Source organism: Eschrichtius robustus, chromosome X, assembly GCF_028021215.1.
Source record: "Eschrichtius robustus isolate mEscRob2 chromosome X, mEscRob2.pri, whole genome shotgun sequence".
NCBI classification, from domain to species: domain Eukaryota; kingdom Metazoa; phylum Chordata; class Mammalia; order Artiodactyla; family Eschrichtiidae; genus Eschrichtius; species Eschrichtius robustus.
The window spans coordinates 66498521-66512725 of NC_090845.1; the positions used below are offsets into that span (position 1 = coordinate 66498521).

The 14205-nt window shown below is 37.6% G+C and overlaps 1 protein-coding gene across 2 annotated transcripts in view; it reads right to left on the reverse strand.

Annotated features, from left to right (window-relative positions):
• ZDHHC15 (zinc finger DHHC-type palmitoyltransferase 15) overlaps positions 1-13448 on the reverse strand; it is a 126708-nt gene extending 113260 nt beyond the window's left edge. For both annotated transcript variants that reach the window (XM_068533895.1, XM_068533896.1), the window contains exons 1-2: positions 13055-13448; positions 2826-2852 (exon numbers count right to left, since the gene is read on the reverse strand). In XM_068533895.1, coding sequence (XP_068389996.1) covers positions 2826-2852; positions 13055-13190 — 163 coding nt within the window. In that variant the 5' untranslated portion in view covers positions 13191-13448. The remainder of the gene's footprint in view (positions 1-2825; positions 2853-13054) is intronic.
• Between the last annotated feature and the right edge of the window lie 757 nt (positions 13449-14205).

Consider the following 14205-nt stretch of genomic DNA (forward strand, 5'->3'; position numbering starts at 1 on the left):
AGCTTCTGGCCGTTTCTGGCAATCCTTGGTGTTCCTTTATGGCAACAAAACTCTAATCTCTGCTTCTGTCTTCACATGGCTGTTTTCTCTCTGTGTGTATCTGTGTATCCAAATTTCCCTCTTCTTATAAGGACACCAGCCATAGGGTCCACCCTAATCCAATGTGACCTCATCTTAACTTGATTGCATCTGCAAAGATTCTATTTTTAAATAAATTCACATTCACAGGTTTTGGGTGGACATGAATTTTGGAGGGACACTCTTCAACCCAGTAGAGGAACCATTAAGCAGACAAGAAATGGAAAAACTTTTGCAGTATGTCTGACTATGGTTTTCCTAAGCTGTGAATAATGAATAAAAGGTTACGTGATTTGAGGCTTTCATTTCTTTGTCCCTTATATTTTCTTTGCTTATGCCAAATAATGTTCCTACTGGCAGTCATATGTTGTACTGTATTCTAAGTTAATAGTGTAGTATAATTCGAAAGAAGTCACAGATTCACAGGGTTAGAACTGATCTCAGATACTCATTAGGCCTGTTGGTCTGCTTCTAGGCAAGGCTCACTGATTCATGCCAGATAGTTGGGTGCCTGATAGTTTCTGAATAGTTTTCATGGCATCTCCTAGTAACCTGCCCTAGTGTTCAGAAGCTCTTTTCAAGTCTAACTTTCCAACTTCTGGCTACAATTGAATCTAATTTTAGTTTATGGATTCTACTGTCTTGAGACTCCTGACATATAAAAAAATGTTACAATGAGATTGTTAATACTTAACATTTACAAAGCAGTTTAATGCTGCATATTTTACTCCTATATACTTTTACTCCTACTAGCTTACAGTAAATCTGTAAGATGTTATTAAACTAGCCTTATTTTACAGAAATTGAAATTCAGAGAAGTTGAGTTACTTACCAAAGGTCATAGAGCTAGTAAATGATAGAGCTGGAACTCCAACCCAGATCTTCTGTCCCTAAATCCTGTGCTTTGTCCCATTATACCCCACTTCAGAAAAAAGAAGCAAAGTCTAATCTTATTTTTTTAGTGTTTGATAAATTTAAGAGCTATCAGGAGAGAAGTGCTTTGGAATTACAGAATTCTAGAGTCAGAGGGACCTTAAAATCATACATTGTGGTAACAGTTTCCTAAAGAGTTAAAATTCTGGTAACTGGATTGATGCTATTAGAAAGGCTTTGAACTGAGTTTGGCTTACAAATGACACTCTACACTGGTGTGGTTGAGTTCATTGACAACACACAAGAAATGAAAATATACTACTTTGGACACTAGAAAAATGATCATTGATAGACGCTAGAAATTGATCATCAATGTTCTGAGTAAGGAGTAAGGAGGTCAACTAAGCAAACGAGGGAGTTGTAGACTGAAAAGTAAAAAGAACAAGCATAGGTTTGCTTAACAGCATGGACTTTGAAGTCAGGTAGTTCTGGGTTTGCGCCCTGCCACTTACTAGCTAGATGACCTGGGATAAGTTACTTAACCTCTCTAAACTTCAGTTTCCTTCTCAATAAAATGGATATAAGAATGTCTACATCATTGTGTTGACGTAAATATTGAAAGATTACACACACACACACACACACACACACACACACACACAATACTTAGCAGGATACTCTGCACAATAAACTGTAGTTTCCAATAATAATAACAATATTATTGTCATTATTCCTATTATGGTGGAGCATCATCTAAGCCCCCACCCAACTTATCTTGAAAGGTTATTGTGGAAAATGACATTTATTTATAAATATTTATATATGTATACAGAAAATGATCTCTGACTTTAAGAACCATCCATAACAATAAGAGGCAGTTCAAGATTTGCTCTAAGGCTGTAACAAAAGTAGCAAACATTTATTGAGTCATCAGTATGTGCTTTATTCACCACTGTTCTAAGGGCTTTACATGCATACCTCATTAAATTTTCATAATAACTCCATGAAATAGGTATTATTATTATTTCTATTCTACATATGAATAAAGTGAGCACAAGGAGGTCAAATAATTTACTAGGAAGTAGTGGAGCCAGGATTGGAATTTAGACAGTTCTCATACTTTTAACTACAATGCTCTACTATCTTCCCACAACTCTGCTCTATTGCCTGTACAGCCAACACCTCTGTTAAATAAGTAATAGCAAACTGCAGCTTTAAAACAGCATGATATGAAAGTTATGTAGTTAATGAATTACAACAATTCCCATGAAGTGGGAATTAAAAGTGGCTATATGAATACTTATGGTTATACCTGATAAAATAATGTGAAACTAAAGGTTTGTTAAGACACATGTTTAGCTTACACATTTTTTAATGAGGAATGCCTCAGTCTGTTTAGAATGGTGGTATAAATTGCAGATCAAGCCAAGATGGGGGTGAGGAGTGAAGAGTAGTAGAGTAAATATATTGGAACTGTGATGGTGAAGGACTTAGCCCTTAAAAGCCCCACTGTGGGGCCCTTACTCCATGCCTTGAAGAGGGAATGAATTGGGCAGAAAGGCAAGGTACCTAGCGCAATAGTGATGAACCAAGAGAAAGCCTAGGGTTAGTATGGCAAACAGAGTGGCTACCTGTGCCCTTTTCTATCATAAGTCCTGGTAACTTCAAATTCCTGTCCTACAGCCAGAGGAGCTACTTAAAATATGTTCTGCTCTATCTCTGGGTAAGCTTCCTAAAAACCATTATCCTAAACTTTCCACTAACCTCAGTGTATTCCTGGGAAAGTTGCTCAATTTATAGGCTTTAATGTAATTCACTTTTAGGCAGAAAGAGGGATACAGTCCTGACCAAAACAATTTATAATACCTGCTTACCTTTTTCTGCTGGGCTCAAAACAGTCACTGTGAAAAGAGAGAGAAAGGTCAAGATTAGTGATACTTAGAAACATTATTTTTCTAATGCATTTTTCCATAGCATCATTTTTAGTAATTTATTCAATGATACTTTAGGAAACCACCAGCCTGCTAACATAACAGAAGGCAAGGATGATTAAATTCTATCTTTTGCTACCTTCCTTCATTTTAAACCTTGAGTAAGAATTTCTACTCGTTCAACAAATACAAGGATAATCTGACTTTAAAAAAGCCAACAAATGGGAAACACTCAAGCTATATAACATGGCAGTGAGAACTTAAAAGATGATAAATTAGGAGATGACTATTCATTTTCCCAAAGTATTCACTGTAGAACGTCTTTAAAAACCAAGTTTCTCTTGTGTATTTAGAGGTAATATATTGTAGAGGTTGCATGCCAGCTCTGATGTCAGATTTTCTGGGTTAGAAGCCCAGTTGCACTATTTTGTGACCCTGGGTAAGTTGCTTAGCTTCCATAACATTGCCTACCTCACAAGGTTACTTGAGAATTAGATGAGTTAATGTATGTAAATGCTGTCTAGCATAGTATCTAGCACAAGGCAAGTACTTAATGAATATTAATTATTATATTTGAATGAAGATTTCATAGAATATTAGAACTGGAAGGGACTTTAGCAATTATCTGGTTTGTCTCATTTACAGAAAAGAAAAATGGACTAGAGTAGTGTAATATGATTTGCCCAAGGTCACAGAACAAGTTAGTGGCGGAGTTGGGACTATATTCCAGTCTCCAGGACTTTTTCCATGTATTATGTCTACCTTCTCCAATCATTCCTTGTTGGCTTACTGTGATATATATGTAACTTCTGTTCAGAATGTCATTTGTACAAAATGGGGCCTACCTGTCTTTACTCACCACCAACATCTGTGTGCATCTGTACTAGGTGCTAAGGCAAAGTGAAATTATAAGGCATAGATCTCAATCTTGAGAAGCTATTAAATTAAAGTGGTTTTCATACACATTGTTAAACTCTTAAGGATCAGAAAAGGGGAAAAATCCAGAGAATGAGACTATATTCTAGGGGTTATTTCCTCAGGTTCTTCATTAGTCATAACTTCTCCTCTTTATTTGCAGGTCTATTTTTGTTGAGTCTTTAAAAAATGCTCCTTGTAATGATCTTTTGGATGGACTTTGTTAAAACTACTCCATTTTGTCTGTGCTAAAAATCCGACCAGATGATGTCCTCTTTTTTCTAATACACTGGCCTGGAGATTGATACCAATTTCTTTTTTTTTTTCTTTTCAGTTAGAGAATCCTGGTTAAGAATGATTGACAGAAGCACATCCTCTACTTTGACAAATGGAAGTGGAAACAAGAAGTCTTGATGGGTCAACCTGGGACTTCATGATTTTGCACATACATGTTGTGTGACTACATCAGTCCCACTAGGCCCTGAATTGGGTTAATAACATCTCTTTAGAATGGAACTAGAGAGAGCACAGTTGCTTGGAGAACAATATTAATAAAGAGTAGCTGACAAATTGCTGTTTGGTGTATCTCCTTCTACCTCTATCGATGAACAATTACTGCGAAACAAAAAGTGGAGATCCTAACTCCCATTTGCTTGGCCACTTGCTACAGCATTTGTGGGTTAGGGAAGGAGAACATCCAGTGCTTGGCAGATATTGGAGTGAGACAACGCATATACAGAAAAATGAGTGGGGACCTGTGAAGTCTCTAGGTGGGGGATAGCTGTTTTTAAGTAATTTTAGGACCATCATGTGCAAGTGGGATTGGTTTATATGATCCAAGAACAGAGGGCAGAAATAGAATCAATGAGTAAAAGCTGCAGGTCAACACATTTCAGTTCAATAAAAGAGAAGATAATGATGATGATGATGATGATGATGATGATGATGATGATGATGATGATGATAACGATGAGCAGCGAGACTGGCAGTATTGGGAAGGAGTAAGTTTCCCATTATAAACACTTGGAAATGTCCTGTAGGACATTTAGACATTAGTTAGGTATTGGACTTGACTTTTAAAGTCTTTTCACTCCTAAAATCTGTACGGAGTCAATAAGTCTAAGGGAAAAATATTTTCTTGTAAAATTCCCTGTTAGAAGTTACATACTTCTGAGGGAAAAAAAAAAGGTGGTCTTTATTCTAAAACATTGTGGCACTTATCTTGGTAGTTCTGCCTTTCCTTTATTTTTCTAATATTGCCTTTTGCGTTATTAAAGGAAAAGACTAAGATACTTCAGTCATATTTAAAATGAAAATGACTAAACTTTTCCAAAATGAATCCTTTATCATGAATCTCTTGGGGAAATGTACACTTAGCCATACTATGGGTAATTTGTCATGCATGATTATAGAGTGATGTGGTGATATGTGTAATTACACACCTGCTCTGTTCCTTCAAATTTTAGCTCACTATCGGCAAGTTAAGTGACTGGGGTTATCATCAAATAGCTTTTTTTACTCTCTCCTCTTTTATTTTACCTATCTTTGCAACCAAGTATGGAGAAAAGGTATGGAAGGGTAGAATATATGCAAGGGCTTTTCATCAAAGACAACTAGTTTCAAACGAAAGCATATATCATGACATCCTTTAAACAGACACATTTTAGAATTCACAGAAGGGTATTGGTAGAATAAACCTAATTTGGGACTATATGCGGATGGTCAACAATGTTAGTCCAAGGACATGGAAGAAGTTCTACAACGGTGCTGTCCAAGAGAAATATAATACAAACCATGTAATTTAAATGTTCTAGTAGGAACATTTTTTAAAGTTAAAAATAATAATAAAAAAGTGGAGTTAACTTTAATAATATATTTTATTTAATCCAATATATCAAAAATATCATTTCAACATGTTATCTACACAGATTATTAACTATATATTTTGCATACTTCTTTTTGCATTAAACTTTTGAAATCTGGTGCATATTTTAAGTTTTCCAGTACGTCTCAATTCAGATACCATATTTCACGTCTTTAATAGCCACATATGGCTAATGGCTACCAAATTAGTGAAGCTCAAAAGGACTTGTGGAAGGAGAGTGGGAAGGCTGAAAATATGAGTCTAGTGAGATGAGTGCTGAGTTACAGCATGAAGTTCTCTTTTAATTGATGACTCATTTGGGAAGGGAGTTTATTGCAGTGATGTTTAGCAATCATGACTGATGAATATGGTATGTATTCTTATTCTGGCTCTGTCACTTACTTGTTCTGTGATTAATTATTTAATCTCTTTGTGCCTCAGTTTTTTCATCCGTAAACTGAGGATAAACTAATTTATGTTATAAGGTTGTTATAGGAACTAAATTATAAAATACATGTAAAGTACTTGGGTGCCTGATACATAATAGGTACTTAATTATTGTTAGCTATTTTTCTGAAAAAGGTAAACTGTTCAGTGAGGTTAGGTTTTACAATAGTTTGGGACAAAACAAGTCTTATTTTTAAAATTGTTTATGATATTGATCCCAAAGTTAAATAGGATGGTTTTAAAATAATGTATTCAATGTCAAAATGAATATATTTGATACTCACTTTTTCCAGTAGATGTTTCTTATACTTTAGGTTAGGAGAGAGAATAGAATTTGAAATGGAGAACCTAGATACATTTCTCATTATGTTCTGCTTGTTGAAAGCAAACTAATCATGCCAGTCTTCATTTACTCCTCTGAAAAAGTTACTCATACTAGCCATTCATTTACTTTTTCAGCAGCCATTCCCAAATCTAGATGATTTTAATACCCACCTAGGGAACTGATAAAAATATAGATTCTAGGGCCGCCTTCATATAACACATCTCTGGGTGGAGGTGTAGGAATCTGTATTACAAAAAACTCAGCAGGTGATTATGATTATCAGCCAGGTTTAAGAATCATTGGAATTATTTTAGATGTTTCATATGATACTTAACTACTCAGGTGTGATGCTTTTGACTGTTCCATATATGGATGAATTATAAAACTATTTTAGATATAAGAATACCATGATTCATATAGGCTTAAATGGATAGCTTTTACTTCTATAGAAATTTGGTATCTAGAAACTGCTCCTTCTGGTTTTTTGCCTTATCAGTTTTCATTTCTTCTGACTCTCTTTGAAGAAATTCTAGCTTCTCAGTAGAATTATTTCCTGGACCTTTTAATTTTAATCTCAAAATGGATACTGTTAACCACCAAAAATGGCAGAGTAGGGAATTCCTGGCTTTTGTCCTTCCCTAAAAGCCATGAATGAAGTGGCAGAAACTGTCAGAATCAACTTTCGCAGAACTCTGGAAACTGAAAGTTGGGGCCTTGAAAAGAAAACAAAATTTACAAACCTTTAACTAGACTGGACAAGAAAAAAGAAGGGAAGACTCAAATTACTAATATCATAAATGAAAGTGGAGATATTAATAGAGAACATTCATAAATGGAAAGGATTATAATAGAATAGTAGGAACAATTTTATGCTAACAAACTGGATAACCTAGATGAAATGGATAAATTCCTAGAAACACAGAAACTACCAAAACTGACAAAAGAAGAAAGAGAAAATCTGAGCATGTTTTTAACAAGTAAAAGATTGAATCAGTAATCAAAACCTCCCAACAAAGAAAAAAGCCAAGACCAGATGGCTTCACTGGTAAACTGTACCAAATATTTAAAGAATTAACACCAATCCTTTTCAAACTCTTACAAAAAATTGAAGAGAATTCATAAACTTTGTCCATCCACATTTATATGTTTTCATGCAGTTCTTTGGATAAGTGGGGTTAATGTGATTTACTGGTAATAATAATCAAGACTAATACATGAATCTTAAAAATGATTAAAAACCAATAGCAGAACACTTGTGTAGGCTTAAGGAAAAGCTTCATTATTATTTAGAAAAACTAATATGATCAAATTTGATTTCATTCTAAATCCATTCACATTATCATAAGATATTATATTTGTCAATGAAAGAAAAAGAAAAGCTGCTGGATTTAAGTAAAGAATCATCTTACCCTTAAATAACAACTTAAATAGATCAAATTATATAAATTCTGGCTAGTGGTGAGGGGGAAGCTTCTGCCAGCTGACGAAGGAATAAAAGACATTATTCTGCCATTTGCTACAACATACGTGTTCCAATGCTAACTATTAAAATCTTGATTATGATTTATGTACAGCCATTTCAAATATAAAACCGGATATTAAAAAGTAAGTTTGTGAAAGCAAGCTCAAGTTTCTCATTAAAGATTATTTTCAAAAAGTTAAAAAAAATTGAAGAGAACACTTCCTAACTCATTCTATGAGGCCAGCATTGTCCTGACACCCATGCCAGATAAAGACATCACAAGGAAAGAAAACTACATACATCCCTTATGAATATAGATGCAAAACTACTCAAGCAATTACTAGCAAACCAAATTCAACAGCATATTAGAGGATTACACATCATGATCAAGTGAGATGTACCCAAGAAACGTAAGGGGTGATTCAACACATGAAAATCAATTAAGTAATACACTACATTAACAGAATGAAGGGAAAAAATCCACACATTCATCTCAATTGATGCTAGAAAAGCATTTGACAATATTCCACACACTTTCATGAAAAAAAAAAAGCTCAAGAAACTAGAAATAGAAGAGAAGTTCCTCAACTTGATAAGGGGCATTTACGGAAAACCCACACCTAACAGTATACTCAATGGTGAAAGGTTGAAATCTTCTCCCTCTGCTAAGAAATAAGGTCAGGATGTCGATTTTCATCAATTCTATTCAACATTGTACTGACAGTTCTAGCCAGTGCAACTAGGCAAGAAAAAGAAAAAAGCATCCAAATTGGAAAAAAGAAATAAAATTATTTTTATTTGCATATGATATGATTCTAGGTATAAATAATTCTAAAGAATCCACCAAAAAAAACCCTCTTAGAACCAATGAACAAATTCAAGCAAAGTTGCAGAACACAAGATCAACACTCCATATCAGTTTTATTTCTAAATACACTAGCAGTGAACAATCAGAAAAGGAAATTAAGAAAGCTATTCCATTTATAATAGCATCAAAAAAAAAATACTCGGGAATAAATTTAACCAAGGAGGCTCAGGACTTATACACTTAAAATTCCAAAACACTGCTGAAAGTGACTGAAGACTAAATAAACGAAGAGACATCCCATGCGCATGGATTGGAAAACTTGATTTTAAGATGGCGTTCTCTTCAAAACAATACACAGATTCAGTACAATCCTTGTCAAAATTCCAATGACCACTTTGCAGAAGTGGAAAAGCTGATCCTAAAACTCATATGGAATTGCAAGAGACCCTAGCCAAAACAGTCTTATAAAAGAAAAATAAAGTTGGAGGACTCACACATCTTGACTTCAAAATTTAAAACAAAGGTATGGTAATCAAAACAAGTGTGGTACTGGCAGAGGAATAGACAAACGAATCAATGGTACAGAATTAAGAGTACAGAAATAAATCCATAGCTCTATGGTCAACTGGGTTTTGACAATCATGTCACGGCTATTCAATGGGGTAAGAATAGTCTCTTCTATAAACGATGCTAGCACAACTGCATAGCCATATGCAAAGAATGAACATGGACTCCTCCCTCACACCATATACAAAAATGAACTCAAAATGGATCAAAGACTTAAATGTAAGAGATAAAACTATAAAACTCTTAGAAGAAAACACAGGGGTAAATCTTTATGACCTTGCATTTGGCAATGTGTTCTTAGATATGATACCAAAAGCATAGGCCACAAGTAAAAAATATAGATAAATTGAACTTTATCAAAATTAAAAACTTTGTGTATCAAATGATGCTATCAAGGAAGTGAAAAGACAATTCACGGAATGGGAGAAAGTATCTGTGAATCATTTATCTGATAAGGGTTGAGTATCCAAAATACATAAGGACATCTTATAATTCAACAACAAAAAGATAAATAACCCAATTAAAAACGCGCAAAGGACTTGAATAGACACTTCTTTAAAGAAGAGATACAAATGGCCAACAAACACATGAAAAGTTGCTCAGTATCACTAGTCATCAGGGAAATGCAAATCAAAATCACAGTGAGATACCACATCATACCCACTATGATGGCTATAATTAAAAAAAGGAAAATGACAAGTTTTGGTGAGAATGTGGAGAAATTGGAACTCTCCAACATTACTGATAGAAATGTAGATTGTGCAGCCATTGTAGAAAATAGTTTGGAGGTTCCTCAAAAAGTTAAACATAGAATTAACATACAGCCCAGCTTTACCACCCCTCTCCCTGGTATTTACACAAAAGAGTTGAAAACAGGTATTTAAACAAATACTTGTACATTAATGTTTATAGCAGCACTATTCAGAATAGACAAAAAGTGGAAACAACCCAAATGTCCATCAACCATCAAGGGATGAATGGATAAGATGGATAAAGTGTGGTATACAATGGGATATTATTCAGCCATAAAAAGAAACGAAGTACTGTTACATACTACAATGTGAGTAAACCTCAAAAACATTACACCAATTGAAAGAAGCCAGGCACAAAAGGAGATATACTGTATGATACCATTTATGTGAAACATCCAGAATCCATAGAGACAGAACACAGATTAGTGGTTGGTAGAGACTAGGGGAAGGAGCGAATGGGGAGTGACTGTCTAATGCCTATGAGGTTTTCTTCTGGGGTGATGAAAGTGTTTTGGAACTAGATATTAGTGATGGCTGTATAACATTGTGAATGTACTAAATGTCACTAAATTGAATGCTTTAAAATGGTTAATTTTATGTTATGTGAATTGTACCTTAAAAAATGGATCCTGTTACTTTTCTCCTTGTTTAAAGTCTAAGCTTCTTATTTTCTTGAGTCAAGCAGAATCCCTTATATCCTCATTAATAATAGTAATAACAAGTTATTATTTAATGAGCTCTTATGATGTGCTGTCAACTGTGATGCATGCTTTTCATGCACCATATTATTTAAATCTCATAACAATGCTATAATGGCATATAGTAGGTGATAAGGAAGTATTTGCGGTATGAATGAACAACCATATAAGCAAAGTGCATGTGAGGCAACTGAGGTTGAGAGAGATTAGGTAAGTTGCATCAGGTATCCTAATTAGTAAGTGGCAGAATCCAAACTCTAAGATTTATAAGACAAAAATACCACTTTCGACTTCAGCTCTAACCTGATATTAGGGAGAAAGACATCAGGTTCTCTTTCTAGAAAGAAGTTAGGTCCTTAATATTACTTTTTGAGTCATACTGAAACTCAAATCTGTTGTTTTGGTTGTGTTGCTTTGGTTATCAGGCAGCTTTGATATCCGATTCTGTATTATTTACTAAATATGTGAGTTTAGGAAAATTTGATCTAACCTTTCTGAAACCAAGGCCACTCATTTGTTAAAGATTGTCAAGTGAAGATGACAGGATGCACTGGTGGAACCAGAATTGGAAATCAAGGCTACCTTACCCTCCTGGTTTTTAAATAATGGTATCTGATGTAAAATGTTAAGAAAACACTGTGCAGGCCAGTGTTCTGTGAGGGGATGTCCAACAGGACAAATAGGAGTCTTAATGTGAGGGGACTGAAAATATACTGGGACCTCACACTGAATGAATAGGGAACATTGTAGAACACAGTTTTAAGGGTGTTAGAAGTGGGATTCTAGTACTGCAGTCACAATAACTATGAGTGGAATCTCCTTTGAGAAGACATAGGGATTCTTCAATGTGAGAGGCAAGGGGAGATCTCACTATGAGAAAAGCAGAGGCTCTTTTGTGAGGAGACAGGCTATACCATGAAGACTACACTGTGAATTGATTAGAACACTATAAAGCCATTAGTGATAAAGATAGGGGGCTGGGGGTAATCCAAGTGGGATTGAGATTTGTGTCCGGAAATACTGTGGAATTCTGAGTTTGAAAGCAGAAGATACACTGTGGGAACCATTTTATAAATATGTAGGGGATGAAATGCTCCCTGGTGTTACAGGACAGGGTACAAAGAGGAGACGCCGGATTTATAAAAGGGTGGTCTAAAGAGAGGGAACAAGAAATGAGGCTCCCATTGGAAGGGGCAGGAAACACTAGAAACCCCCCTAGGAAAGGATGGTGTTTCCCTAGTTCGAGAAGACAAGGGGCAAGTGCAATCCTAGAGGAAAGTAAGTGAAGATAATAATAAGAACCCAGAGGAAGAGGATGGCAAAATGTGTGGCTAACAGTGCAAGAGTATTGCAGGAGGTAGAGAGTAGGTTTCAAAAAAGATAGCAAGGGGAGATCATCATTAGAAAAGTAATGGCCCTTGGAAGGGGTGTGGGGGATACTGTGGGAACCCCTGTGGGAGGGTAATGAGGATACTCTAGTGTGAGAAGACAGTGGACAAAGCAGGACCATAGTGTGATAAAAGCAGGGTGACTAGTATGAGGTTCAGAAAATAATGTGGGGCCCCAAATGGGAAGGAGTGAAAACACCTCAAAGCAGGCAGGCAGGAGACTACAGGGAGCTCCAGCGTGACAAAATCAGGGCCTCTTGTGTGAGGAGACAGGACAGGATGTATTGTAGGACTCCCATTCCGCTGGAGAAGATGAGAAAATGTTGAAGCCACAGGGAAAGAGGAATGGAGGGCTTATTACTTTGTGAAAAGGGGAGACCACAGTGGGATAGAACAAGGTGTACTGTGGGGTCCTAAGTGGCAGAAAAATGTGAATCACTTCAGCTGGCTTGAGAGGATCACGGGAAAAGGAGGAATCCTAGTGTTGGATAAAGGCGAGCTAGTAAGAGAGTACAGGAAACATTTTGGGATTCCTAGTAGGAAGGAATGGGAAAATGTGGGGCTTCTAGTTGGGTGAATTGGTGGGATTCATAGTGTAAGTGGACAGTTTAAGTATACAGGGTATGTTGTTTCCTCAACTCAGTAGGATGGGAGCCCCCAGAACCAGAGCACAAGGCACAAGTGGTTGTCCTGTATGACAAAAGGGGGCCCCAGTGGAAAAAGCCAGTAAATTCTTGTGGGTAGGGCCAGGAAATAATGTAAGAAACCTTGGGTAGGAAGCGATGGTGACATGGCGGGACCCTCGTGGCAGGCCGCAAGAAATACTGTGGGAAGCCAGAGGTTGGAGACCAGGAGCTCTCCAGGGAGCTAAAGGAAAACCGCAGTGTGAGGGCTAAGAACATAGGGGGAGCATAATTTCCCCATCTTAGGTGCTAGCTCCACTTACCCAAGCAGAGTTCAAAGACGTAGGCATAGTAGGACCAGAGCACGACGAGGACGATAACAAGCACAGGCACCCAGGAAAGTACACGGCGGCAGCACCGTAGACCCCCGGACAGAGCCATCTTCCAGCCCCGCCGCATCTTCGGCTCGAAGATCGACCGAGCAGGCCTGCTGGCGCTGGGTCGGAACTGCTGGGGCAGCAGCTGAGAGGCGGGAAGGCGCGCTGTGCGGCGCTCCACTGCCTAGCCTGGCGGGAACAGTCTCCCCTAGTCGATACCACCTGTGGGGCTGCAGGGCAGAGTGCGCCCTGCCTGGCACAATAGGCATGAGTCACGGCGAGGAGGAACTGGCGGTGTTGGAGCGGAAAGTGATCCGTCAGGCAGTCGAGGCTGGACACGCTCAGAGGGAGTGCAGTCCCTCCTCTTTCCTCCTCTCCCACCCGCTTGCCACAGCACTAGATGCAGGGCTAGACCTCTGCGAAACTGTAAAGAGGAAGAAATTTGGGTCCGCCCATCTGTTCTTACCGCACTGCGTCCCGCCTCATCTCGTCTCTGATCTCTGTCTCTGTTTCTCTCTCTTTGTCCCCTCCCTCCCAACTCCACGCGCACACACACACACACACACACACACGAGCACACAGACACGCAATGTGAAAGATGCGAACTGTAGCATCTAATGACTTAAAGGTCATCCAGCCCCATCCTCCGACTGCTGCTTGAACAATATGCTTAACACGTAGTGCCGCAGTCGCTGCTTGGGTAAGTCCACTGGCAGGGCGCTCCCTCCTTCCTTCTCTTCTTCCCTTTCCCCTGAGTCAGCTTAGGCCATTTTAAGAATAAATAAACATATTGGTACAATAAAAGTAAATGGGGGAGATACTAATTCTGTGAGGGGTCAGGGAAAGCTACAAGGTAGTGATATTTAAGCTGAGCTTTAATAATAAATGAGTTTGCCGGGCAGATGGAGGGGGAAGGAACTTTCAGACAGAGGAAACAGCATTTGCAAAGGCATAGAGTAATGAAAATCCAAAAGTGTTCAAGGAACAGTTAGCATGGCTTGAGGAGAGGGTCGGTATGTGAAGAGGAAGGCTGGGAATGAGACTGGGAATACAGGCTGTGGGCACAGAATGCCCTGCCAGGGTATGTGGACATAATC